The 27,689-nt window shown below is 34.5% G+C and overlaps 5 protein-coding genes across 8 annotated transcripts; 2 read left to right on the plus strand and 3 right to left on the minus strand.

The window, feature by feature from the left end:
- Positions 1-1,720: 1,720 nt before the first annotated feature.
- LOC123708195 (glutamate receptor ionotropic, NMDA 2B) lies at positions 1,721-15,243 on the minus strand. 4 transcript variants are annotated; one of them, XM_045658764.1, is made up of 16 exons: positions 13,476-15,243; positions 12,054-12,431; positions 11,619-11,758; positions 11,273-11,488; positions 10,784-11,021; positions 10,103-10,416; positions 9,599-9,843; positions 7,050-7,251; positions 6,631-6,945; positions 6,100-6,377; positions 5,583-5,685; positions 3,795-3,943; positions 3,258-3,478; positions 2,850-2,953; positions 2,191-2,414; positions 1,721-2,022 (listed from the first exon to the last, which is right to left on the minus strand). In XM_045658764.1, the coding sequence occupies exons 2-16, from the start codon at positions 12,421-12,423 to the stop codon at positions 1,986-1,988; spliced, it is 3,156 nt and encodes a 1,051-aa protein (XP_045514720.1). In that variant the 5' UTR covers positions 12,424-12,431; positions 13,476-15,243; the 3' UTR covers positions 1,721-1,985. The 4 variants fall into 4 exon arrangements, with proteins under 4 accessions (XP_045514720.1, XP_045514721.1, XP_045514719.1 ...); XM_045658765.1 differs by lacking the exon at positions 13,476-15,243 and adding an exon at positions 12,509-12,635; XM_045658763.1 differs by lacking the exon at positions 13,476-15,243 and having other exon boundaries at positions 12,054-12,491.
- A 118-nt stretch (positions 15,244-15,361) lies between these two features.
- On the minus strand, positions 15,362-16,966 carry LOC123708196 (YTH domain-containing protein 1). The gene has a single exon (XM_045658767.1). It carries the CDS (start codon positions 16,745-16,747, stop codon positions 15,422-15,424), a length of 1,326 nt encoding a protein of 441 aa, XP_045514723.1. The 5' UTR covers positions 16,748-16,966; the 3' UTR covers positions 15,362-15,421.
- Positions 16,967-17,421: 455 nt separating this feature from the next.
- On the plus strand, positions 17,422-19,189 carry LOC123708680 (ganglioside-induced differentiation-associated protein 1). Its single transcript, XM_045659505.1, has 5 exons — positions 17,422-17,680; positions 17,764-17,956; positions 18,030-18,209; positions 18,286-18,486; positions 18,650-19,189. The coding sequence occupies exons 1-5, from the start codon at positions 17,555-17,557 to the stop codon at positions 18,949-18,951; spliced, it is 1,002 nt and encodes a 333-aa protein (XP_045515461.1). The 5' UTR covers positions 17,422-17,554; the 3' UTR covers positions 18,952-19,189.
- Positions 19,190-19,226: 37 nt separating this feature from the next.
- Positions 19,227-20,779, minus strand: LOC123708679 (acyl-coenzyme A diphosphatase FITM2). The gene has a single exon (XM_045659504.1). It carries the CDS (start codon positions 20,567-20,569, stop codon positions 19,481-19,483), a length of 1,089 nt encoding a protein of 362 aa, XP_045515460.1. The 5' UTR covers positions 20,570-20,779; the 3' UTR covers positions 19,227-19,480.
- Positions 20,780-20,942: 163 nt separating this feature from the next.
- LOC123708691 (chromodomain-helicase-DNA-binding protein 1-like) lies at positions 20,943-25,693 on the plus strand. Its single transcript, XM_045659521.1, has 6 exons — positions 20,943-21,534; positions 21,608-21,751; positions 22,028-22,147; positions 22,355-22,501; positions 23,972-24,096; positions 24,295-25,693. Exons 1-6 carry the CDS (start codon positions 21,139-21,141, stop codon positions 24,317-24,319), a joined length of 957 nt encoding a protein of 318 aa, XP_045515477.1. The 5' UTR covers positions 20,943-21,138; the 3' UTR covers positions 24,320-25,693.
- Positions 25,694-27,689: the final 1,996 nt, after the last annotated feature.

Genomic DNA, 27,689 nt, shown 5'->3' on the forward strand with positions numbered 1-27,689 from the left:
TTGATGGGTCTTTCTGGGATTTATCTCAGTAATTCGTGGACTGAATCCTGGGCCCTAGATAGTCTAAAAGGTCGCCATTATCGTGCTATTCAACCTTCTATACCCATTAAGCCCTGGTTTTGGAGTCTGAGATTCGGCAAAAGAGTTAGAACAATATTGACTCGTATGCGACTGGGACACGTCTGCACCCCAGCTCATCTTGCTAAGCTAAATATTATAGACAGCCCTACGTGCGAATGCGGATATAAAGAAGCTGATTTGAACCACATCATGTTTGTTTGTTCTCGACGTGACCGGTCGGCTCTTCTCGAAGGTCTCATTTCCCTTCAAATTCCTTTCCCTTCATCCATATCCTGTTTACTTGCAACATTAGACCCACATGTATATAAACTTTTAGCAGCTTTTATCTTAAGTAATGATATAAAAATTTAGACAATATGAAAGTAAATTTATGTAAATATCTTGTCTTACACTCTCTCTTTTTTATGTAGCTCTATAAGAATTGATCTATTATTTTTTAGATTTAATTTCCATTCTTAAATTCCTTTCCCTTTGATAATTATATTTTTTTACCCGTTTCCCTGTTTTTACCCTGGGCCACAATGCACAAACCGTGCGGGCCATAAAAAAAATCTTGGTCTGCCAAATATAGAACATTATTAGGAAATTAGCAATAATACAGACAGAATAATCAGTGTTTGATTTGTTCATTTTAATCTCTTGCTTCAAATAATAGTATAATATTTGAATTATTGTTTTACCCTTCATTTACGATTCAATTAAGGGATACCCATTTTTAATAAGAATTATATTTTTACTTGTTTGTATGGCTAACACATTAAGCGTTTGAGTCAATACTCATGACTCAAACTCAAACTCAAAATATCTTTATTCATATAGGTAAACAAGTACACTTATGAACGTCAAGAAGTTAAATTAATTGTAAATTTACATTTACTACCAGTTCGCAAGTCAGGGGCGTAGAGCGGGTAAGAAGAAATGGCAAGAAACTTTCCGCCACTCTTTTTAATCGCCAAGTATTGAGTCATACAAATTGTTTGAACTGGAGCACATCAATCCCATGGATTAGGATCATTTAAGTATTCGTCAAATTATAAAAAGCTTTATTGATTAATTTACGTATAACGAGAGCTTTGAATTTATTTAGTGATAATTCTCTAATTTCCCTTGGGAGTTTGTTGTATAAACGAATACAATTTCCATATAAGGAGTGGTTTATCTTCTGGAGCCTGGTTGGTCGTATACTCAAATTAGTTCTATTTCGCGTATTATACTAGTGAAAGTCACCATTTGTTTTAAAATCGTTTATATTTTATGTATATACAACAAGGCCTCAAGAATATATGGACCAGATAGTGTCATAATATCTAATTCCTTAAACATATTTCGTACCGACTCCCTCGGAGAAACACAGCAATTACCCCGAACAGCCCGCATCTGCAGCACAAATATGGATTGAACCTCTACAGCAGCACCCAACAGTAGAATACCGTACGACATAAAGCTGTGAAATTAGCTATGATACACAATTTTAGCCGTATCCTTATCAGTAAACTGTCGGATTTTCTTTACTGCATATGTTGCAGAGCTCAGCCTATTCGAAAGAGTCTCTATGTGTGGGCCCCACTGGAGTTTACTATCTATTGTTATGCCTAGAAAGACAATTAGACTAATGTAAGGGAAAATAAAAAGAAAAAAATATTGTCCAAAAAATATATTTTATTGTAGTAGACAACACGAGGACGCACGTCCGACGCCCAGCCCGCGTCGCGCGCGCGTCCCACAACAACGCTTCGCTATCTACATCCGCCTCTCGGTTTTAATAATTGGAATATTTTATTTAATAATTACAACGCTTTTTTATCTGACCTTATTTTTAACATAAAGTATAACTAATTTTGTTTTGTATAACTTGGTGTAAGAACAGCCTTCAGGAATTGAAAAAAGGTGGCGCTATATGCGCCTCACAGCACTGTTTCCATTTCTACCCGCGTCCGCTCTCTGCAAAAAAGCCTCGATGAGACAAAAAAATGTGCGCATAGTAGATCAAATTGATTTCATCATAGCAGGACTAAGTAATATCTTTTTAACTCTGCATTGTTATTGGTTACAAGTATGTACTCAATCTATAATATAAATAAGTATAGTTTGTAAAGTATCAGTTTGTACCTAGCGCGCAGGTCGTCGCAAGAAAGCGGACGATCTAGGTCGGGCAGTATGTCGGCGGGCACGTGCAGCGTACGCGGGCGCGTGGCGTCGTGCGCGTGTGCGTGCAGCGCCGCTGCGGAGGCAAGGCGTCGCGGCGGAGGCTGCAGCCCGTGAGCCGCGAGCACCACAGCCAATTGTCGCGCTCGAGCCACCGCCGCGTCGCGTTCGTGTTGGGCGCGCCATATCTGCTCATCCAAATAAATCCGTTATATTTAACAGCAGTTTTCATTATTTTATAGTCAATGAAATAATTCTAAAACAAATCAAGTCCTATCAGTGCTTAAATGAGGCGGGATCCAATAATCGTTCGTTCAGGCAGTATATTATACTTATATAAGTATAATATATGTAATATAGTATCCGTCGAGATATAACTCTTAGATTTTTCATGCAATTTGTATACTTTACACTGAATCTAATCGTAGGCTATTAGTATGCTCGTTTTTCCGTTTAGTTCCAAACACGCCCACCGAGCACTACTCATGATTTTCGTATTGTTTGTGCTATTGATTTGAATTCATAATAATGAAAATCATAGGAATGAACATATCTTAGTCTAAGTTAACAACTGCTAAATTAGTAGAAAATAAAGACAAGGAAAAATGAAAACTTGTAGGTACCTGAGCAGCACACACGGCAGATCGGCAATGGGGTCGCTTGCCAAACCTAAAGCCTTGATCTGTCGTTGTCTCCATTACTGCATTTTGCATTGAAAGGGATTGACCTAGGGTTTTTAAAAAGTAATAAAAATATAAGATTGAGTTTCACGAAAAGTGAAAATACACGTAATAAATATTTCTTATTCGACTTTCGACCTTCTGTCTAAGCTTAATTTTGGTTTTAAGTTTCACAATCCACATAGTATTAAAGTTTCGCCGGCATAGGCAAGATTTTATGGATATTTTATTATTAGATGATAAGTTTCATGTATTACGATTTACAAAAAAAGTTTAATTGATTTTGTAGTTACTGCTTTTAATAATTAGACATTCATCAATTAAAAAAATGTAAATTTTCATATTACTTACCCATAGAGATAGACACGAGTGTACAACAAGGATGTAAATCGGACTTAACGATGTGTTCCCGCGCGTAGCGGAAATACAAATGTTCACAGAACAATATAGCGGCGGCGAGAAGTATGCCTGCCATTAGCAAGAGGAACGCAGACAAAAACTGCTCTAACGCCAAAGGATCTGAAGATTTGTGCTCCTGTTTGTTGGGCTTACAGGTGCCTGTCATCCAGTATCTGAATAAAATTTTAATTATATCGTACTAACCTCCAATTCACAGCATACCTTACGCGCAGTAATATGCTTATTATACTAGCTTTGCGTGACTTTCCCCCGAAAATAATATATCAACCCTAATAATACTTAAATAAGAATAAAAAAAGAAAGAAAGTTCAGGGAATATTTGCTTACAGTAATGATGTTTCCTTACAAAAAGCACTATATTTATTTCAACTTGTAATGAAGACTCGATTTTCTATTTATTGAGGTACCTACTTGGTGCGGGAATGTGGCCTATTTATACATGTTTTTATATAAATATGTTTTATTTACCTTCTTAAACGTTCTAAATCGCCATTTGCTCGCAAGTCGAGAAGTCGTTTGTTGAACATTCCGAGATATTTTGAATTACGCGTGAACGCCAGACCGTATCCGGACATCGCGTACCAAGCGCCCACAGTCAGCAGTCGACAATCTTCATCCTATAATATATATTTTTTTCATCGGTAAAGAGGACATTTCTGTGATTTTCCCCTGCGTACCACGTCAGAAGTCGCTTTGATCGATCGACTCTTTATAATTATAAATATTGATTTAGGGCATGTCCTGTATATCGAATAGAAGCACCGAGCTTGAGGTCTTGTTCTATAATACGCGACAGAGTCCTAGCGGGAATCTTCATTTCTCGCGATAAGATTTTTTACTTCCTAATGGGGTTTTCAAGAATTTTGGCTTTAACAGCATTAACAGCACGCGGCTGCCCCGATATTTTCTGGTTTTCGACAGACGAAGTTTTGTTGTATCTTTTGATAGTTGATAGATAGAACATACGGCTGATACCAAGCTTTTGAAGTGTCAGGAATTTTACCGGCGGCTCCATACCCGCCTTGTACAAGCCGATCACTGCAATCCTATTTTCTTCAAAACCCCATTCCATAATGTATTTTAATAATATCCGTGTTCCAAATTAAAAAGTTTATCGTACAGTATTAATGGCCAGACCAGTTATATAGTCTGTTAAAATCTGTTATAAAAATCGCAGGGACTACTCATATAAACTCTTCTTACACGTGAAAATTAACCTAACGCGAGAAATTTTTCGGTCAATGATTTTTTATGACTTTCGTTGTGGGCTTACTCAACAACAAAGGTATGATAGGCTTCGATTAGCATTTCTTAATGAAGCCCCATCTCGTGCTATTATTTACAATTGGTTTAACGAATTTAAGCGTAGACGTAGCAATCTCAATGATGATCCGCGTGCGGGACGTCCTTACCAGCGACTACTGAAGATTACATCAGTGTGCGACGCATGATAAAGGAAGATAAGAGAGTAGTAGTAGAGGCATTGATATGAGTCAAGTTTAAAAAATATAACACGAACATTTAGGCGTCAGCTTTGAACCACATGGATTCTCCATACTGTAACCGACGACCAGAAACACCTTCGCATGGACTGGTGTCGGCAAATGTTAGATAAGTGAACTTAGGTGTCTCAAATGCTTTATTTGATATCGTCACAGGTGTTGAAAAATAAATCAATGGCGCTACAACCTTTTTAAGACTGAGCCTCAGATTTCTTGATGAAATGATCTATTCGATTAACAAAATAATCATGATATCTTTATCATGATCATTTTGTTAATCGAATCGGCAAGTAGGTGAGCAGCGTTTTGTGTCTAAGGCAAGTCGGTTTCCTCACGACGTTTTCTTTCACCGATTACAGTTGTGCTAGAAGATGGAATGACAGTTACTGCAGACTGGTATGTCAATCGCTGTTTGCCTGTCGTATTGGAAAAAATTCGACAGCAGCGCCCTCGAAGCAGGATCCTCCTTCACCACAACAATGCCTCAGTGCATTCTGCTAAACGGACTATTTGAAAATGGCAGGTGTCGAGATAATGAGTCATCCGCCATACAGTCCTGTCCTGGCGCCCTGCGACTTTCATTTATTCCCAAGAACTAAAGATAAAATTCGAGGTCTTCGCATTACGAGCTCTGAAGATGCGGTGAAAGCGTACGATAAGGCCATAGAAGGAAGAATGGGATATTAGTGTGCCTTATAAATATTTTAACCACTTAAAGTAAATACATGGGTGTATAAGAATGACGTTGTTTTACCTGCGATACTAAGTAATCCAAAACGGTTCCATCGTAGATAAAAGCATCCAGGTCTCCAGTTAATATGCTTGTCACTCCAGCACTAACAGTGCTTCGATTGTATCTAAAAGTTTCCATTTTGGATATAGAAAATATTTCATAGAACCTAATAAATAAATATTATTTATAGCCATACTTAAAGTCGAATCTAAAAGATTAATTTAAAAATCGGCCACTGGAAGACCTTTTCCTCCGATTGCGAACTTGGATATCATACACACCTATTATTGATTATCGACTCTGAATATCAATGTTAGACAAATTATTAAGAAAGGTGTCATTAGATTGTTTAATGATAAATTAGCATCTAAATTGTACTAATCCTAGTAACTAATGATTCACTTTTAAGAGTTACACAGTACACAAGTGACATACTTGATAATGGTTAATACCTACTTATTAGAATTTCCGTACAAACTAAGATGCGTGGCAAGAAATATTTGTTACATAACTTAGTAAGAGTGTACAAGAAACTTACGGGGTCATATAAGAGTGGGGCTCTCTAAAGTATTTCTTCAATGTCGCATCCGAGTGGGACCAAGGTACAGTCCCGAACTTCAGTGGTGGCTGATACGTCTTAGGCTTTACGATCCTGGGGTCATCGATGCCACTCAATTCATGAAATTCTTCCCTTGTTATCATAAAGGCAGCGAGATTCGCAGTATATATGGCAAGGAATACCACCGCGAACATTGCCCACATGTTCGTCATAAACCGAGCTGTAAAACCACGCGGAGAGTCCACGTGTACTGAAGCCTATAAGAACATAACATAATATAACTTTCCTCATTATAAACTTTTTAATTGGATTACATATTTACTCTTTTAATATAAAGCCAAGTCGAAAATTAGTTCTGATACAGCTCAAATATAGATAATTATTAATTAATACGAATATAAAAAATCCTATTTACACATGCTGTAGAGAACTAAATATTATATGTACTAAAATAATTTCAATGTTATATTTAAATTCCCGTACAAAACACTAAGTAATTAAATAACTTACTTGGAACAGTACAGCCCAAACAATCCAATAAGTTCGACACAACGAGAACCGATTCTGCACATTGATCTGACCCGGCGAACGGTTAAGCCCGCTCGGTGACAGCCATTCGAATATAAAGATACAGAAAGTAGCTGTCTGTATCGCCACTGCCCCTACAAGCATCCACGACGCAGTGTCAAACGGCTCTAGGAAAGCTGTCGGTGAAATGATTCCAGTCCTCTTCGCCACAACTATAGCAATCCCAGTTTCCATAAAGGGAACGCTAAAGTCTACCACGGCCTCTCTATCCGAATTTATTACCAAAGACGTTAGTACCTATAAAAACAATGTCACTGAAACGGTTTCCGCCTAGGCCTCCGCCTCCTAAGCCTCCGCTGAGAGTTAATTATAATCTAGATATTTAAAATGTAGTGACGTACCATATCCGTCTTTTTATTAACAAGTTCCGCTATGAGACCATTCCATTTTCCATCTTGGAAGGTACCCCATCGACCATCTTCCACCCGCACGAGTTCATAAGTGAACCCCAACTGTTCTGCCAGTTGTTGCAATAAATCAATACAAAATCCACTACAGCATTGATATAAGGAACTGTTTCTGTGTGCGGCTCCAGCCTCAATTCTAAAGAAATAAAATAAATTGAATCATCAGGCGCTGTGGATCGTAGTCAGGAGGATGAACATTGAAATCTGTCTGATTTTGCCACTTCCGACTTTCACTTTATTTATTACTGTAATATAAGGAATATATATTACTAGGTAGTCCAGCCATAAGTTCTGCTACAAATGAAAATGCATGTTTTAAAAATGAAGTAATGTAATATTATTAAAATTAATTAATGTCTCAGCAAAAAATAAAAAAATATTCGAAATGGCCACTTTTGGATTTTATACATCTGTTTGGCCATGAATCTATAGATTTACGCATTGTTTCCAAAGGAAAATTCGCCACTGCTTGCTCCAAAGATTTTTTAAGAGACTCAATGTCGCCGTGTCGTTTAGAGCAGGCCATGTTCTCTAAAACAGACCATAATTTGAAGTCTATAGTGTTGAGTACTGGGCTACATGAATGCCAGTCTTCGGAAGTCCGGAACGTTGGTTACGAGCCAGGCTTGGGTAGTTTGTACCTTTTGAGCAAGAGTAGAATCCTGCTGGAAAGTGCACAGGTATATTTTTAAAAAGTGTATTGGTGAGAGGTTTCACAACATGATCCAAGACTGTATTTTAATACAGATGCGTGTGAAAATTGTTCTCTCCTTTTTCACAAAAATGTAGTTTTGTGACTCCTTAGTCACGACCAAACTATCACTGACGCAGGATGCTGACCACGTTGTACAGGTGGGCCTTGGAGTTTTGCGATTTTTGAAAAATTTATAAAAAAAGAACCAAAAGTAATACTGAAACAAATTCATTTTTAATTTAATGTTAACATTTGGGACATTAACTTTTTTAAAATAACATCATCTAGATGTGCACCATCGCGCTGCAAACACTCTTCGAATGTTGACTTCAAATTGCCGAAAACTCGTTCGCACATGGCGCGCGGAATAGCGGCCAATTCTCTGCGGATGGCCTTCTACTAGGAAATTGTGGTCGGATTATTGCTGTAGACTCTAATTTTTCATGTATCCCCACAGGAAAAAGTCTGGTGGGGTTAAATCCGGACTCCTAGGTGGCCATAGATTGTCACCTCGGCGAAAAAAGAGTTTTCCAGCAAAACATTTCCTTTACGACTGCCAAACTCTCGTTTGATGTATGGCATGTGGCGTCTTGTTGAAACCAGGTCGGACTACTGTACCCATAAAATTCTGACAGCTGCGGGAAAAATAATTTTCGTACCATGACTATGGTAATTCCCTCGCTGGTCTATTCTGTCACATTCGGCGAATGCAAAGGGTTTTGTTTGTTTGATAAGTTGATTGTCTGAGGCCCAATAAAGACTATTTTGGTTATTTACGTACCCATTTAAATGAAAATAGGCTTCGTCTGAAAAAATAATATTGTTGAAGCTCCGAAAACACTCTACCATTGGTCAGTATCTCTGAGGTTTCTGATTGAGGGTCGAACCGGTAGCCTTTATTTCCAAATCATAATTATAATAGATTAGAAGTTTCATTGATTTTCAATTGAAAAAAAAATGCAATCCAATCCATAGTGAGAGCGAAATAAACGTCGAACAATAACGCAAGAATCAGCATTTTTGTAATAATTTTTTACACAGAACGCACGCTGTTCACCCGTGAAGTACTCCATCGTGACGCATTTTCCGAGAGGCGAGAACCGAGCTACAGATTCCCAACTCCCGCGCTGCGCTCCCATTCGCCGTTTCAACGCTATAGTTTCAACGTTTTTAAATTCGTACGCCTCTGTGGCCCATCCTGTACCTTTCCGACCACTTGAACACCTTCTTTAGAAGTGTGAGCGTACACTTTATCTTTTATTTTGCTTATTGTAGTGTTCTTCTATCGCGATTTTTTTTTCATCGGTAAAGAGGATTTCCTGTGCTTTTCACCTGCGTATCGCAACAAAGGCGTTTTGATCGATGCTCTATCTTTAAATGTAAATATTCATTTAGGGCATGTCCTGTATATCGACAATGAGCACGAAGTTTCAAGCGTTGTTTTATAATACCCGACAGAGTCCTAGCTGGATCTTCATTTCGTTCGACAAGATTGTTTGCTTCCTAAAGGGTTTTCGAAGAATTCTGGTTTTAACAGCATTAACAGCCTTTGTAGTTCTAACAATACCCACTATGTGCTAGGCGATCACTGCAATCCTATTTATTTTAACACCCCATTCCATATTGTAATTTGATAATGAACACGAAAAAATATGTGAAATGGCGCAAAATCGAAAGAAATTTCTAAAATTATAGTGTTCCAAATTAAAAATAATCATAAATTTGAAAAAAGGAAAACTTTTCATATAACAGTATTTATGGCCAGATTAGTTAAATGTCTAAAACGTACCCAACAATTTCAACTTCAGGTGCAACACGACAAATGACACCTCGGTCTAAAGAGCAACGACCACTTACAGGATCGGGTGGTGCTAAATTAATATAAGGAGGTTCTTCTAGGAAAGTAATTCTCATATGAAACTTTTCTGGAACTCCCTGCGGTGGTGTATGTAGACCTCCAGGCCAAATTATGTCCTTTATAGCTAAATGTTCCTTAGGGTACGAGTTCCACGTCCCGATTTCTTCCCATATGAGCTGATAAAGATATGTGACTATGTTTATTATTTATTTTAAAATAGATGAGTGCTTAATTTTGATTATTATAAATATGGCATGATACAACATTCTTTAAATAATCTGCTTCTCCTAGGTATCAATCTGACAAAATAATATGTAATATGTAAGATAATAATTTTATGTAAGTAGGTACATAAATTCACTGCATTAAAATGATTAAGACTAAAAATTAGACTAATATCTTAATATAACGAATATCAGTGTTAACTTAAGTTACCTGATCTCCAATAGTAGGCCGTAAGTTCATTATTTTCAGCTCGGTGGCTCGCAATTCACCATCGGAAGTGAACTCTATACTCGGTCTTCCTGAGTCGCTTTCCACACTAACGTTACGCAGATGTCGATAGAATCTTTCACCGGTTGACCACCTTGCCTCACCACTACCCGCACTATCGCAGGATAGTCTAGTGCCCAAAGGATATCTCAAGTTTTCAGTTTCTGATAAATATGATTCCACTCCATATGCAAATACCTTTACCGCTGTTGCTATTTCTGATATGATGGAAGAGCTCGTTGTATCGAAATGCACTCCTGCAAGATTATATAAAGTGTAAAAGTACTTTCTTTGTCATTGCCGTTTGTATATATCATTTTTTATTTATTTGTTTTTCTTGTTAGGTATATGTTATCCTACTGATATAACCTTTTGTTGGATTACGTACTTAGCTATTTACGCGAACGACACATTTGTGTGGGTTGCCCAATATTAGGTGTACGCGAATCTTTCGTGATCTGATGCCTGATTGTTTTTCAAAATTTTATTATTTAATTTTAATTAATGAATATTAGTGTTTTATGTTACAAGTGACAAGTACGCAGCTTATGTGTGACATCTACACAGCAATGTTTCTATTATTTTTTCTTAGTATTCACGACTATAAAGACAGCAGTTACCAACCCAACATGCCTACAGGAAATTTGTTCGGCGGTTGCATCGAGCCCAGGACACTTTGAGTTACGATCCAAACGTAACTTTCTCCAGTGAGGTGTAAATCTCCGGCAGTAGAAAGAATATCAGCGGCCTCGTCCCGCGTAGCATACAATAGCATAACTCTTGCTTCACTAGTCACCAACTCGTTGAGATCAGCTGGTTTCTTTACAACAACTGCGTTTAGTATTGTGAATTTAAAACGATCCTGAAAAATCCTCATTTTTATTTCAAAATGTCAGATATTTTCGTTGATCAGTCATCATATGATCAAACTGGCGTGCTCATATTTGTTCAGGCTTTCTTTATCATTTATATGTACAAAGGTATTGCTTTCATAAAATATAAATATATAAAGAAATACTTTCGTTTAAATATACATTCCTACAATTTGCCTCGGGCCTACGGACCAAAAAATAAATACTGAGGTTATATAAATGTCGTAAAACTTTCTCTTACTTGTAGCGAGGAAACTCTTTCCCGAACGGCTTGAATAAAATCATCATGCCCTGCTATAGCAGATGTGACCACACTGAACTGATGCCATTTATACCTCTCCAGAATAGAAAGCATTGCTGCAGTTTGATGTTCAATTGTTGGGGCCAATTGCAATCTCAAGGATGCATGCGAGGCATGCTTCTCTAACCCGCTGTTATCAGCGTTCCACGCAATGACCTATGAGAAACCGTAAACCCAACTAAATGTTATGCACAAACATTTTACGCATGCCAAAAAATGCTTTACTAGTTGGTACATAATTGTTTCTATGTGAAAGCGAAGTATAGGAAGTCATAAAAAGCTTTACCGGTATGCCAAGATATCCGGCCAGCTGTAGAAAATATTGTGCAGAGGCAGTAGACCGCCCGTATTGTTCATGATTCATAAGATATAGTATAGCAGACACGTTGACTGCTAAAAATTCTTTACATAGCGAGTCCAAGATAGCTGAAAGCATCAATAATGTTTAACTCACTTCAAGAGTGCTATTCAAGGAAGACAGTGAAGATTTAGATAGATAAAATTGCTAGGCGTAACAGTCTTGCATGCACTGCACGTGCGTTTCGTGTTATCTACCTAAGGATGTTTAGGATTCATTTATCGGGTTTTGAATACTATTTATACCATTCCTTTTTCATGCAATCTTATAAAGATGTATAGATACATTTCAATTTTTTAAAATCTTGCAAATTCATAAATTAGTAATCTAGCGTAATTAATTACAATCTTTAGTAAAACTTACACATAGGACTAGGCGTCAAGCCCTGCATAGAAAGCGTTATATTCAGACGCACTTGTGAGAAGAGTTTTAATTTACGCGGCAATTTTGATAAGGCTGCCTTCTCGGCCCTTGTGTAATCACGTGCGCCGAAAGCCTTGTGGGGCACCACAAGGGCAGCGGTGATCACAGAGGGTTGTCGCGGTATTTGGGGAGCAGGGGAGGTCCGCGGACGTGCTCCAAGACGGACTCCGCTGCCGCGAGCACCCTCTCTGCCCCCGCCGCCGATTGTACCGCTACCGATTTTGATACCACCACCGCGCTCCGCATTTACAGCTACCAACGCTACCAGCGCGGCCAGCGCCATCAGCGAAGCTCGCGCCTGCATCTTCATTTTTGATGCTGTAGATATTATACCATTTATCGCAGATATCACAAAAGAGAATGCATTATACATATATAGGCAAGTACCTACTTACCTAATGATATAAAGACAACATTGATTTCAATATATTTCTTTTGAAAATTTTAGATAAACAAATTGTTGTTTACAAATAAAGTAATTATTTGTAAATATCATTTATTTCAACATTTTGATACTATTTGTGCTTGTTGTTCCCGCGGTAATCGCATCACGCAGTAGGTTAACTGCTCAAGATTTATTTTTTTATTATTATAATTAATTGATTCAAGATGTAATGTGGAATATGGTGATAAAACCATAATAATTAATAACTAATTTTGCTGATATGAGCAAACCTCCGGCCCGTATTTTATAAATATGTGTATGTAATTACAATATTTTGCATGAAATTTATTTGTAAATGTATAAATTAAAATAATAATATAAATTTAAATGTATTTTTAGCTAAATGCTTACACGTAACTTTACATTAATACAACGTTCTCGAGGAGGCACTAAACCCAAAAGAACTTACTTCAAAGACATAAAACAACAATAATAAGAGAGTAGTCCCCTTCACTAAGCACATAATACCGAAACTAACTTGTTGTAATTTGTTATGTAATTTTTTGGAAATTTAAGGTATATAAAAGTCTTAAATAAATAAATACTACTACTAAGTGTACAATAAAAAAGACCTAATACATCGAAGACGACTACCTAAAAACTAAAATATAGTAAAGTATCCTCCTTTAGCACATCTTATCTGCGCATTTTCAAATCGATATTTAAGTAATTTTGGCAATGGAAATTTATATCCTCAGCTATAAAGTTGATAGTGTACTTTTTTTGTTTTTCACGCGTATTTATTTGTTTTTGTTTATTTATCAATAACTTATTGATTTTAATGGTCAATAAAAATTACAACTCATATTCTAGGTGCTACACCACTTATAATCCCTTAAAGTAATATCAGTTCATCGGGTACTTATCAGAGGCGTTATTTATACAAAATAGATTAAAATAAAGAATCAGCAGAATACCTATAAGCGCCGAAAACGGTGATGGCAATGGCAGCGTCGGTGGCGCGGCAGCGTGCTTTGAGCTATCCACATAAATTGATAAGGCGGCGGGCCGACATGGGGTCGTTCTAGGACGGACAGTGGTGTGGCTACAGCAACGAAAGTAACACGCGTGTTTACGTAAGCGCCACGCCCCGGGCCACGCGTTGGCGTCGAGGGGCGCGGCGCACAGCACCTCCGGTCGCTGAGGGCCGACTGACGCACCCTCACCCCTCAGATCTCACGGGCAACGCCGCGCCTGCGTTTACAAGGTTCCACGCCTACCATTATATAAGCTCCACCAAAGATCATTTTACGGCCCTGTTATGGGAATGAATGAGAATTGCGCGATGATATTGATACGGGATTAGGCACATTATGAAAACACTAGCTACCGACCGCGCCTTAACCCCTTGTATATAAAAAGCATTTAGACATAGTTAGAGCATAGTTTATAATACTCCATATAACGATGGTCTAAATTCATTGGATTCCATTTATTACAATTTAGCTATAGCGACGTTAAATGAAGTCTAGTAAGTAGTCTCCCTTGAACTGTATATACAGTGGAGACCTAATGTGAATCCGCGTGAAGGTATAGCGACTGTTTTTAATGGATGATTTCGTAACAAATTCTGCCGATATTGCGACCGGACTCGGCCGCGAAGGACATATTCTTATCTTTCGTATACAATCACATAGATGGTCAGCAAACGTAGACCTTTTATTTATAGATATTGGCCAAGTAGCTACGCTTACCTACGTATACGTTTTAAATTTAGGGTTCAATTATAAAGTGTATGTATCTGTATGTCGGTGTGTAGGTATGTGGATATTTACCTTTACCTGTAAAGACGTCCGGATAATGGAAATAACGAATATGATTCGAGTGGACCCATCATCGTCCTTATACCCGAAATCTACTGTAGTTTAATTTACTTCAGAACAATTTAATTACGTAGAAATGTATGTCATTTATATTCATACACATAATTTTGAAATTTCGAAACTTTAAATATTTGATGTGAATAAACATGAGTGGTGGAAAGTTAAAATTTTAGATATTTATCAAAATTTGTAAATGGCATAAAAGCAATAGATTTAGAATTTAAATACCGGACATACCCTAGTTGTAGTTTGTAGTCTTAAGGCTAGTGTACCTAGTGAACAGAATACCTGTACACTGAATAACATATTAAGTATCATTATCGCAAGCTCGCTTTAAGAAGTTAGATCTTAAGAATAATTATGGATCATCACATAAATTAGATTTTAAGGTATAAATACCATTTGGTAGCTGTTGTTAGCCAATAATAAAAATATAAATTATAAGTGTTTCATGCACCTGAGCATATTATGATGAGTGCATTCAAAATATTATTTTTTAAAGACTATCTTCTCTAGACATTGAAATCAATCAACTTCAAATGTTTAGGAAATAAATGTTGAAGTTATAGGTACTTTAGTATTTTAACTACATAGTCATTTTCTTTGCCTTATTTGGTTGTAAACATTAAAATATACATGATGGTTACAAATGATATTATGAGTAAATGTGGTAAATAACATTGTTTGCTGCATACATTACAAAATATTTATATCTTTAGTTGCACACTAATATATATGTGTGTACAAGTAGATTATCACAGATATTCACAGCCGTAAAGTTACTTAACTGACTTTATCTAGTTTAACACCATTATATCAATCCACAGTGAAGTCTCATCACTGAGGACTTAAAATTTTTAACTATGTGCTTTATTCACTGTCAAAGTCCCATACAATTTCAATGAGCCAAAATGTTCATACTTAACAAAACTAAGTTCAAAATAGTTCACCACAACACTGATACATTTTACTGAATAAAGTTCAAAGTTCAAACACATTTATTTATTAATTTCAAGTAAACATACATTGTAGGATTAACTCTATCGACGATCTCTATATCTATGTGAGTCACGATCACGACTTCTACCTCGAGAACGATCGGATGTACGCCAAAGAAATTCATCAACTGAACGTTCATATGACCTTTTATCATAAACAAGCACTGAACGTGGGTACTCTCCCAAATCATAGTAACGAGGTGGAGGAGGGGGAGGAGGAGGAAGCCCTTCATATGGTGGAAGAGCAGCACTAAAACCAGGTGGAGCCACATAAGGTAAAGGAGGCAGCTGGTGATGCATAGATCTCATATACTCTGCTACATATGCTTCTGCAGCAGCAGATCCACTACTGGCATAACTATCTCTTCCTCGAACAAACCATGACGGGAGTCTATCCCTCAAGTAAGGAGAAGGTGATCTTCTTTTATATGACCCCAAACGACTTCTAGGTGAAGAAAAAACTTTACGCCTTTGTCTAGAAGTACTCATAATCCTGCTTCTAAATTGACCACCCCGAGAGGACAAAGGTGCTCTATATGTCCTATATGTACCACTCTTGAGGTATCCTTTTTTAGAGGATTCCTTTGATTTTCTCAGAATTGGAGTCATTTCTATACCTTCATCTTCAGGGAATAATCTACATAGTTCTTCAGCAACCTTTGGTTCAATTTCCTGTCCATCTCGGCCTATTTTCACTGGTTTTCCTTCATTCCAAGGGTTGTATAAATGAAGTGTACTGCTGAAAGGTAATTCTTTTCGACATATCCAATCAACTTTAAACACCCCATCCAACACTTTGGCTGATAAACCAGGAGGTAGCACCCAAGAAACTGCGGGGACATCTCTGCGAGACTCACTACCCAGCCTAGCAAAACCAGCAAATTTACCACTCTCTTTAACTGAAAATATTAAAAGAACATTTCTTGATTCCCTATAGGCTTGATTTAAGTTTGCTTCATTCTGGGGTAAGGTTGACCAAACCCCTTTGGCTTTTGACAAAGTTATGTTCTCTGCATTGTTTGATTTAATCAAGAAAAACCTGGTGTCCCTAAACAAATAATTTAATTTCGTCATATAGTCATATGTTTTTATCTTAGCGGCTCCTGATGTGCGACGACGTTTGGCTTCAGCAGGAGAATGACTACTGGACTTAGCACGTTTTCTGTTACTACGGCGTTCTTTTGATTTTGTGCTTACACTACTAATACTTGGACTGCTCGAGTCACTCGAGGATGAACTTGAAACCTCACTTCGTGTATCGTACGCATCTTTCATTACTTCTTCCAATTGTTTTAATTCTTCACCGATTTCAGCTTCAACTTCTCCTAATCCGAGATTGACTGCATCGGTGTTATTAGAAGACTCCATTATAGAAATACACTGCGTCTTACCAATATTTCTTTTTATATATAGGTTTGCTTAAACATTGTATAAAACAATTGTAAAATTACAAAAATATTGTTTCCAAATACCCCATAAAATTATAATAACTAGAACCGAAATTAACAATTCTTTAATATTTATTTAAGTCAATAATAAAATTTACGTTAATTTATGTCAGAAGTGAGAAGCACAGGCTACGATAGCGTCGGATCACAGACCAAATGAGTTAGTATTTACTATTTAGTCATTGACTTTGTCTTTAGTCTCTAATCCTCAAATCGTAATCTATTGCTATTTGATATTCTCAATTATGTTGTGAGCAAAATAATTTACAATTATGAAATAAAAGTTTTTTTTTACTAGTTGAGCTTATTTCTACAGAATACTTCCTAGTATTCCTGCGATGTTGACATTTTTCTTAAAATAGGAAGGAAAATTACTGTGGGAACAATAAACCTAATATATTTGGTATTTTTATTAACATAATAATGTGCTATAATCTGAAATAATAATACTAAATAAATATAAAAATACACAGATCACATACCAGGAAATGTTATATGGAATTTTTTAGAGGATGCGGAAACCCAAATGACAAGATTATTATCACCTGATTTTAATTTGGAAAAGTTGGTAGACTGTATTTTTAAGTTAAGTTTAAATTTTTTTGCGAAAATCGCAAACACTTTTCAGAAGTTTTCATTTAGTGATATTAATTAAATATAAATTTTAATACATATCTCACAGTAGTAAATAGAAGTGCTTTGTTTTGGTTTTATTCTTTTATAAGAAATGCATTATGTACAAAAATATTTGGAAAAGTTACAGAATCCTAAAACAAATAATACTCCGATAAGTAATGGATTTAAAACAAACATTTTTCTATATTGTAGCTACTATAGCTTCTATTCGCAAAAGGTATGTTAAAATAGAAATAGTTGAAAAATCTAAATATATTTAAGAAACTATTTTTATTAAAAATTATATTCTTTTTTTTCAAGGTTTTAATGGCACTTTATGAAAAAAATATAGAGTTTGAGCCTCTGTTAATCGATATAACGAAAGGGGAGCAATATTCTTCATGGTTTCTCGAAATAAATCCTAGAGGGGAAATTCCTGTGTTAAAAGTTAATAATGCTATAATACCAGATTCAACTAGAATTTTGGATTACTTGGAATTTTACTTAAACCAAGGTTTATTATTTAAATAATGATTCATAAGCACTTATTATATTTCTATATTTAAATTATAATATAAAATTTACAGAAACTCCCCCATTAATTAATGTTTCGGCAGACAACAAAGTAATGAAAAATGTCAACATGTTTCGAGAAATGATAGAGGCTTTACCTGCAGGTCTTATCACTGTTGGTTCATTCTTTCACCCTCACTTGTGTGGAACACCAAAAATGCCATTTATATTACCTGTCCGAGAAGTACTTAAAAGTAATGTATTTAAATTAAATTTTATGACTAATAATAATATTAGTAAGGAGCAATGATGAACTAATTATTCTTTTAGATGGAGATTTATGTAACTCAAAAAATTTGCGAAAATTAGCAAAGGCAAATCCAAAAGCTGAAAATGTTTTACTTTATAAAGCAGAAATACAAGATAGAAAGCATGAAATTATTACAAATGAAGAAGAATATTTGAAAGTATTAAATGTTGTAGATGATGTTTTATCACATGTTGAAGAACAATTAACAAGACAGTATCAAGGTAAAGGGTTATCATGAATATCATCAAACAGACATACTTACAATGAAATTAAAGTTATAATTAAACAAGTTGCTTCTGGTCATTGTACATGCTTATTACTTCAAACTGAATAAATAAAAAACATATTCATTCACTTTGAATTGATACTCCATTTAATTTACAGACAGTTGGCTGTGCTGTGAGCAATTTAGTATTGCTGATATCAATTTAGCTGTGTTACTTCAACGTCTCTGGGAATTAGGGCTGGAAGAGAGATTCTGGACCAGAGGAAAACGTCCTCATATTGAACAATATTATGAACGTGTAAAGGAGCGAGAATCATTTAAAAAGACAATACCAGGTCTGCCTGTACATATTAAAATGATAGTTACTTCACAACCTCCCGCATATATTGGGGCGGCAGGTGCTATTTCAGTAGGAATGGTTCTTGTACTGGCCTATTTCTTTAAAAAACTTATACATTAAATGAAGAAGTATTAAGAAAATTTTAGGCTGTGTATAGGAAGTACCACACAAATGTACTTACATTTGTAATAATGTAATTATTCCATAATAACTTAATCTCAATTATACTTCAGTATTATATTTACTTTAAGATTAATAAGTTGTTTTGAACATGTAAAATATTTAGTGTATGATTCTTTTAAATAAAATATCATGTAGATAAGCAACTAAAAATATAAATTGTCACATTTCAGTGTTTAAATAAACTCAATAAATTATTTATTTAAAACCAGGTGTCAATATATAAAACAAACAAGTTTATTACAGTAACAAGTCACATCAATTACAAACAACAAATAAATATTTTCAAGTTATTTACAATAAATGGAAACAACATTGTGCTATCATTTGTTGCTGAATAAAATAAATTCAAACTTATGTACCACATAGATAACCAATCTCAACTATATAAGCTACAACAAAACCACTGTACAATTATTATTTCCCATAACAATACAAAAAGGACCACTTAAACCTTAAGTTCCTTATTTTATCTACTATCTTCTGTTGTGTTATTTTCTTGGATTTTATTAATAGGCATACCCATAAAATGTTTGCTATTTGTTAAACTAGATCTTTTTCGAGTTGGTATATTTGTTTGCACTGGTTTATCACTGTTGTACTTGAACAGACCTTGTCCTGGCAAGTTAGGCATAATATTGGGAATTGTATACCATAATCTGTATGTCACAAACCAAGATAATATAGCTATAATTCCACTTATAAACTTCTCAACCATAATATGATAATATAATATAGTTGAAACTAACATTACATCCCATAATAGCTGAAGACAAGCAATTGCCATGAGAAGTGCCCTGACATATGGTGTAAACTTTTCATAAGAATTCTTTAAAATATTCATATCATCAGGTTTTATATTCCTCAATGGATTTTGACTTGGTGATTTATCATTTTGACTTCTTGAATAATTTTCATCTCTTATATAATCTTTTATTCTTTCCCAACCATTAATAGCTTTAGCTTCTTCAATCAAGACTAGACTGGAATATATCAATATAAAACAGTGTCCAGAAATATCAAAGCCATTCCAGAAATGTCCATTTTTCAAACAAGTTACCTTGCTATCAAATTTGTTGGAATTGCATCTGCCATATTTTGTTTCTATTATATTAAAAACTGTTGTCCACATGTACCATGATATAGTAGCAATTAATAATCTTGATAAATGAGAAGTAACAATTACTTTTCTTTTGCCACAACAAATAGTGTAAGATGTGAGTACAACATAAGGCACAGACAAAAATAGTGTCCAAAACCAGCCAATTTTCACAAAATATTGATTAAAAATGTTATCACTTCTCGAAAAGTATGTTTTAGGAAACGTAAGTACGTCTGCTATAAGTGAAAGTAAAAAAAGTGCACCTAAATAAATTGCAATTTTTAAATTTGTATCAAAGAATAACACTTTTTTGCAAAGATGCACAATCATTAAGACCAAAACTTCAAAAATTGATGATTGCTCGGCTGTTGGTTTTGTCCCTTTGTAGTCGGTATTCGACTCATTTTGAAATTTAAAATGCATTCGAGAGTTTTTTATATTACCTCTAGCAGTCATGGTGCCATTAAGTTTACACAAAGTATAGTCGAGATTTTTGACGTTGAAGTCAAGCTATCCTAAATAACTACAATTTCTCGACGATAAGTTTAGTTAATTTTATGCAATAAAAATAGAATCCTCAAATTAGAAAAATCTACAGAGTAACTTTTAAAATAGATAGTGGCATCATAATTGTCTAATGTCTATCTAGTTATATCTACATTCTACCTCCTGACTACATGAGCTGTCAGTATTCATCGATTGAAGAAGAAAGTATACATATATATACATATATATATATATATATATATATATATATATATATGGCTTATGAGCTATTAACACAAACGATAGAATAAGTAGCGTATCAGACAAATGTTTAGACTTTACAGGTCTGTGAGTAAAGTTGGTAATCTGTGGACTGTAACCGCGTCGTGCATAATTATTATCAATGTTATTTTGATTCCCTCCTTTTCTTTGGGCTTGTAATATATAAGCCAAGTTTAATATTTGCATAGTGTGAGGTCATATTTGGCTTGGCAAGAATAGATTTTTAGTTCATTATTGTCTACATTCCGAAATTCAGGATGCGTAAAGTATCTAAAAGCAGAACAGATGATGATGTCGTTTCTTCAACGAACGGCTCCGGTTCGCTTGCTAACGACGATCAACCAGAAGCGGACCAATCAGGGGAGCAGAATGAAAGTGAGGAATCGAAACAAATTGATAGTATCCACGAAGACGACTCCGAACATAATACCAGTAGATCCAGAAGTAAATCCAGGAAAAATAAAGGTGGTAAAGATAAAAAAGACGAAACTGATGAAGAAATTGAAACAAAAAATAACGTTAATAGTGATGAGGATTCAAAAGTGTTCAAAGAAACGAAAAAAAGAACTCCAAAAACTAAGGCCAAAGGCAAAGCTAAAAGAGGAAAAACTGTTACAGAGTCAAATAAAGAAGATGATGAAGAAGAATATGAGGTCAGCCATTTTATAAATGATTTAAGTTATAATTATTATAAAAACATTTTTATTAGTGTATGAAATGTTTTAGGTTGAAAGTATAATAGATTCAAAAAGAATCAAAGGTAAGCTTCACTATTTGATACGATGGAAAGGATTCAGTGCAGATAGTGATTCTTGGGAGCCACATGACACATTGTCATGTCCTGATATTGTTAGTAAATATAACGAAGAAGTGAGTATACATCATTGATTTTTTTTAACCAATTTAAGAACAAGAAAATTTACTCCAACTTTAATATGCTACATATTTCCATTTTATCTTTTCAAAATTGTAATAATGACATTTGACAGAATTCATATGCAACTTATTATTTTTCTATTAAAATACCTCTTCTAATTCACATTTATATTACAGGATTAAAATTTAAAACAGCTAAACTAATTTTTACCTTTAGATTATTAAATTTTATATAGTCTTTTATTAAATGCATATTTAATAAAATCACAGAAAGAAAATCCTCTAAAGAAAGGGAAGAGGAAGTCAAAAAAGAAAGAAAGCAAGGTTCCAGCAAAAAGAACCAAAACAAGCTGGGACAGCGAACATGCAGATGAAAGTGCTGAGTATGAAGTAAATTATCCTTCAACTTAACAAATTTTTTACAGTACTATTTTTTTACTTGCTTTAAGTTAAATATGACAAATATATTTTACCCATGGTGAAATTACTTATTATGTATTAAAGAGTTTTCAATGGACAACATCCTGTTACTGTTTTCTTTACTATAATACATATATATAATGTCTAAAATAAATTATATAACATTTTTTATTTAAGGTGGAGCGCATATTAGAAGTCCATCGCAAGAAGAATGGCGAACGAGAGTTTCTCATCCATTGGAAAGGGTGGTCCAACAAATTTGACTCTTGGGAACCAGAGAAAAATTTAAATTGTCCAGATTTAATTAAAAAATTCATGGATAAAGTAAGTATTTTTTTTTTCATTTAAAATTCATAACTTATTTTTATTTAATGTCCCACACATATACAGGTTGTCCCAAAAGTCGACGTCAAGTCGAAATTTTCTCATAGGTAATGCCACACCAGTTATCAGAAAAATTAAATAAAAAAATTAAGTCATGTATTTTTGAAGTTATGGAAATTTTCCTTTTATTCCAGAAAATGTACACCATGTGACAGTTTTTTCATTCCTGTTGTTACAAATATTTACTTTTTGCCAATTTTTTTTCTCTTACGTCATCCCAAATAGTGCTTTATGTAACCTATGATCCTAAACCCTGTGCCGATCACTCCAACTTGTAGGAAAATGTCATTTTATACCGTACCAAGTTTTCAAAATTAATTTTTCGTACTAGTTCAACTGATCGTCCTGAAAAAAAATGTATTACTCCAGTTTGGCAAGCAGCTTTAAAAGTTCGCGCATTTAATAAGGATTCTAACGTTGTTATAACACTTACTTCATTATTTCTTAGATCGGCCATAAAAAAATTTTTTGTTAAACAAAGTCTGTTTTTAAAAATTTCTCTGGAATTACAAAAAACGATTCTAGTGTACCCAAAGCGTTCCTAATGACCACAGCGTGGTGGAACGTTTTGGGTGCGCTAGAATCATTTGTTGTAATTTCAAAGAGATTGTTAAAAACAGACTTTGTTTAACAACAAAAAATTCTTATGGCCGATCTAATAAATAATGGATTATACCACTGTAGAATCCTTATTAAATGCGCTAACTTTTAAAGCTACTTGCCAAACTGGAGTAATACATTTTTTTTTCAGGACGATCAGTTGAAGTAGTGCGAAAATTAATTTTGAAAACTTGGTACGGTATAAAATGACATTTTCCTAAAAGTTGGAGTGATCAGCACAGAGTTTAGGATCATAGGTTACATAACACTATTCGGGATGACGTAAGAGAAAAAAATTTGGCAAAAAGTAAATATGTGTAACAACAGGATTGAAAAAACTGTCACATGGTGTGCATTTTCTGGAATAACAAAAAAATATCCATAACTTCAAAAATACATGACTTATTTTTTTTAATTTTTCTGATAACTGGTGTGGCGTTACCTATTAGAAAATTTCGACTTGACGACGACTTTTGGGACACCTGTATAGATAGACCACACCAGATAAAACAACTTTCTCTGCAGCTGTGATTCTTTTTAAATTTAACACCTTTTGTCTTCAGTCACCGTGACCACGCACGCTGAAAAGCACGCGAAACGTCGGAAAAAATTTAAAATTTAGAATTATGTAAATAATTATAAGTTTTTCATAATAATACATAGCTTTAATCCGTTCAAAAAGTGTTTTTCTTAATGTGTAAAAGCTATTTTAACAAAAGACAATACTAGACCACACCACATTACACACAATCACCTAAATACAAATGAAATTGCTAAAATGCGATATTCAAATGAAAGATGTGATTATAGGTAAATGCGGCGCAGTTGATTGAGGGGCGTAGTCTTCGAGTGGCGCCGGAGACCACTAACAGATTCACTCTTCAAGCACACTCTACGGGACGTCGTCTCAGCAAGCGTAAGGGGCAAAGGCAACGGTAAGATGGCATCAAAACTTTGTTAAAGCCAGCGTGTTAAAACTTTTGTATGGCAATTTTTTCTAAGTTAAACAATAAAGACAATTAAGGCGATGCAAGTGTGGATTGTCTATCATTTTACATTCTATGTTTAGATCGCGTTACTTGTCTACAAATCAATCTATTTCCTTTGTAAATATTTTATTACTATCGTTTCAGAGTGCGTTATGATGATGCTGAATGAGGTGACAGCAAAACATTCTTAATGCGATTTCTAATAAGATTTTTTTTGGGAATGTTTTAATGTTAAGTAGATAGAGTAGGTAGTTAAGTAGATAAGATGTATGAGCCGATTTATTCTTGATATTTAACATATATGAATAATTTTTGTGGATGTTCATATCAGTAAAAAAAATATTTTCACAATAAATCAATAAATTACCGATTACTTCAAATTGTATTAAGCAGAACTAATTATATATTGATTAATTATACATAGGTTTTTACTGTTCTATTTAAATGATAAAAGGTTTTCCTTTTACTTACGGTGACAAAGGTTTGTATTCCGAAGTCTCCAATTGCGCTTTTAAAACAGTAATAACTAAAACGGTCCCGAATACCTAAAGTTACAAAAGTGATTCCAATCACTTTGATTGTTGACGGGGCTCAAGAGATAACTTATATACGAGCAATACAAACCTGAACGCCGTCTCAATAGAACTTAGTACAATAATATGTATAGTATCACGGCATAAGATAGGTGAGTAAATTTTTTAATTAGTGCCAAGTCCCTCTGTGGCTAAATATATAATACGCTCAGTTTAATATTTGGTCTTGCTTACTCCAAATGACCTTCAGTTGGATTGCAATATTAAGAGAAAATTTTCTATTGTAAGCTTTTTAGCAACCCATATGTCGCCGATTTTTCGGGCCTAACACATCTGGCCGTTTCCTCACGATGTTAACATTCACTCAAAGAGCAAGCGTTGCATGGATATACAATGATGAAGGTATTGGTGCACAGCCGAGATTTTAAGGATATATGTGACTGATTTGTAATGACACTTTGAAATATTTTTATTATTATAAGTCACGTATTTAATCTGAGTTCGGTTTAGGGGGTGTTATTTCCGTTTTATTTTTGTTCTTTACGCCTATCTTTAGCCCTAGGTCATATGCAATTGAAACATCTATATGTACCTAACATAGATTATAATATTGTCTATAATTATAAAAAAAAACATAAGGATCCCAAAGTTATAAGGAAAAACGATTTTTCGCGTTTATATTAAAATTATATATTTAGGTAATTATAAGAAAAAAATCTCTATAATAATTAGTGTGTGAGAACGAATTTCGAATTATCTTCCATGTTTAATTCTTTATAAATTTGTGACCTTTTATGACTTAGTCCTATGAGTATAAAACAATAAATATACATTTATATTTAATTACCATTTAATCTGGTAACTGAATTCTACTGATAGTTTACGTTCTACTTAAATCTTGTCGATTGCACACCTACAAATACTATAGAGTTTAAGATTACATTTTTATCACGCATTACATTGTATTGTTTTGTGAATGATTGTAACGTAATAAATAGTATATAGTAATATTACTGGTTTTATTAAGTAACCGTGTATAAACTTTTGATTTTGGTGCAATTTTTTTAAAGGATAAATCTCTTACCAATACATATACTACGTTTTATATATATATATTAATGAAGATAGCATTGAGCCAACTGAAACTCGATTCCAAAAAAGAAAATTTTTGTCAATTAAAAATATATTTATTACGTAGAAAATTAATCAAGAAAAACAAGTTTATTCCTAAAAATATAGAGCTATAAAGCTATACAGTAGTTTTATGCACTACGGATTGTTAAAGCTTCACGATTTAAATGAAGAACAGAGGATGACAAAAAATATAAATATCATTCAGTTATCGAATGAGTTGCAAGAATATTTTACCCTGCGCGTTTGTGTAGCATTATCACAGTATAAAGTCTCGTAACGGGGTATGGGACAGATACTTTTCTGCATCGCTTTTTTAACAATCAGTGCCTGACACACTCGACACAACGTTTTATAAAAATATATATAAATCACATATTGTTCGAGAATAAAGCAGTTCATAACCTGACTCCAGTGTTTACAATCGTCTCGAACTCCCATCCTTACATGGCGACTTGTAATCACAGAAAAAAAAATGAAAATATAATAAACAATTTAAGAGAAAAATAGAATCTCACAACACAACGAGCACACTTTTGAGAACTACACTGCCGCCACAAATTAATATTTTTATTGGTTCTTGGATAATTAATCTAATAGCCCTATTATATCTAACAGACAACAAAAAAATATCTATTTTTCGTAGCACTTTACATAAACAAGTGCGCCAATAAAAAAATTGGAAGAGTGACCCCGTACCTATATGCTACAACTCATGCGACCCTAGTTAACTGAATGTAGAAGACCCTGGTCCAGCAGCGCAGTGATGAGACGAATAAACAATATCGATGTTATTTTTTGTCTTGTTAATTTAGAATGCTAAAAATATTGAAATTAATTTATAAGTAAAACACTATTCGTGATACCTCTTTAATTATGATTGGACCAAAACGTAGACAAGGGGATAGCAAAATGTAAACTACATGTTTCTAATGAAATATTGTCTCGATATAATGAGTGTACGAAGGACTTAAGCAATTTAACTAAGTTAGGAAAAAATACTGTAATGAATTAAACTCTATACAAGAGATTTGCAGTTCGTTTAATGCATTGTATTTATAAATTGCAAATAATAATTAATCACGTAATTGTTGCTTATAACAATTCAGTATCTGTACAATTATGTATAAAAAAATAGTCATTCAACTTCTTAATTGACACGGATGCATCGATCTCTGCAATTAAATATGAGATAATTTACTATATATCTATCCCAGACCATAAAGAGAACATTGTAATCAATGAAATTGGGAACGAATAGGTTTTACAGTTGTTACATTTTAAGATATTTATGTCTCCATTTGGAAAGGTTCACGTGTGTCCCAAAATGTTAATAGCTGAAGGTGCGCAATACACCAACAGCTCACTACACAAATAATATCATGTATGTGTGAATAGGTGTTAGTATTTAAGATATTGTCTTTGAACAATAAATCAGATTTGAATATTGCTCTGTCGTATTCATTTCTCGCTTCCTCTCAAAGAGGCGAAGACTATTTCAATCCCTTAATTATCGTGGTGAGCCTGCCCGATAGCTTTGAGATAATCCCACCACCTAAAACCTTGATCCTACCCGTAGGGCTCCCTCTGTTACCTTAGGTCTCTTGGCGCAAACATGCCGTACTTATTTATATATTCACTATTAATGTGTTAAGGTACATCTATAGGGTTTAGGGATCCGTAGGGTTGTTAGGTTCTTACATCTCACCCTCTAACATCATAAACAAGCTGTACCTTGGTCCTTCGAGTAAAAAATTGAACTACGCGGTTCCTCCCAATACCCGTAGGGACTAACGCTTGAGTGACCCACAATGAGGGCTGGTGAACCCCAATTGCATTAGTTTGTGGTGATCTTGAGTACGTAATTGTACTGAG

This window comes from Pieris brassicae, chromosome 4 (genome assembly GCF_905147105.1).
Source record: "Pieris brassicae chromosome 4, ilPieBrab1.1, whole genome shotgun sequence".
Taxonomy (NCBI): domain Eukaryota; kingdom Metazoa; phylum Arthropoda; class Insecta; order Lepidoptera; family Pieridae; genus Pieris; species Pieris brassicae.

Coding starts and splice junctions, on each gene's coding strand:
- LOC123708195 (XM_045658763.1), bottom strand. CDS start 12,486: ATGTATAATGCATTCTCTTTTGTGATATCTGCGATAAATGGTATAATA. Junction 11,759..12,053: donor CTTGACGCCTAGTCCTATGT/GTAAGTTTTACT, acceptor TGATGCTTTCAG/CTATCTTGGACTCGCTATGT. Junction 3,479..3,794: donor GATTTAGAACGTTTAAGAAG/GTAAATAAAACA, acceptor AATTTTATTCAG/ATACTGGATGACAGGCACCT.
- LOC123708196 (XM_045658767.1), bottom strand. CDS start 16,747: ATGGAGTCTTCTAATAACACCGATGCAGTCAATCTCGGATTAGGAGAA.
- LOC123708680 (XM_045659505.1), top strand. CDS start 17,555: ATGCATTATGTACAAAAATATTTGGAAAAGTTACAGAATCCTAAAACA. Junction 17,681..17,763: donor ATAGCTTCTATTCGCAAAAG/GTATGTTAAAAT, acceptor TTTTTTTTCAAG/GTTTTAATGGCACTTTATGA. Junction 18,210..18,285: donor TGTCCGAGAAGTACTTAAAA/GTAATGTATTTA, acceptor TTATTCTTTTAG/ATGGAGATTTATGTAACTCA.
- LOC123708679 (XM_045659504.1), bottom strand. CDS start 20,569: ATGACTGCTAGAGGTAATATAAAAAACTCTCGAATGCATTTTAAATTT.
- LOC123708691 (XM_045659521.1), top strand. CDS start 21,139: ATGCGTAAAGTATCTAAAAGCAGAACAGATGATGATGTCGTTTCTTCA. Junction 21,535..21,607: donor ATGATGAAGAAGAATATGAG/GTCAGCCATTTT, acceptor GAAATGTTTTAG/GTTGAAAGTATAATAGATTC. Junction 21,752..22,027: donor TTAGTAAATATAACGAAGAA/GTGAGTATACAT, acceptor ATAAAATCACAG/AAAGAAAATCCTCTAAAGAA.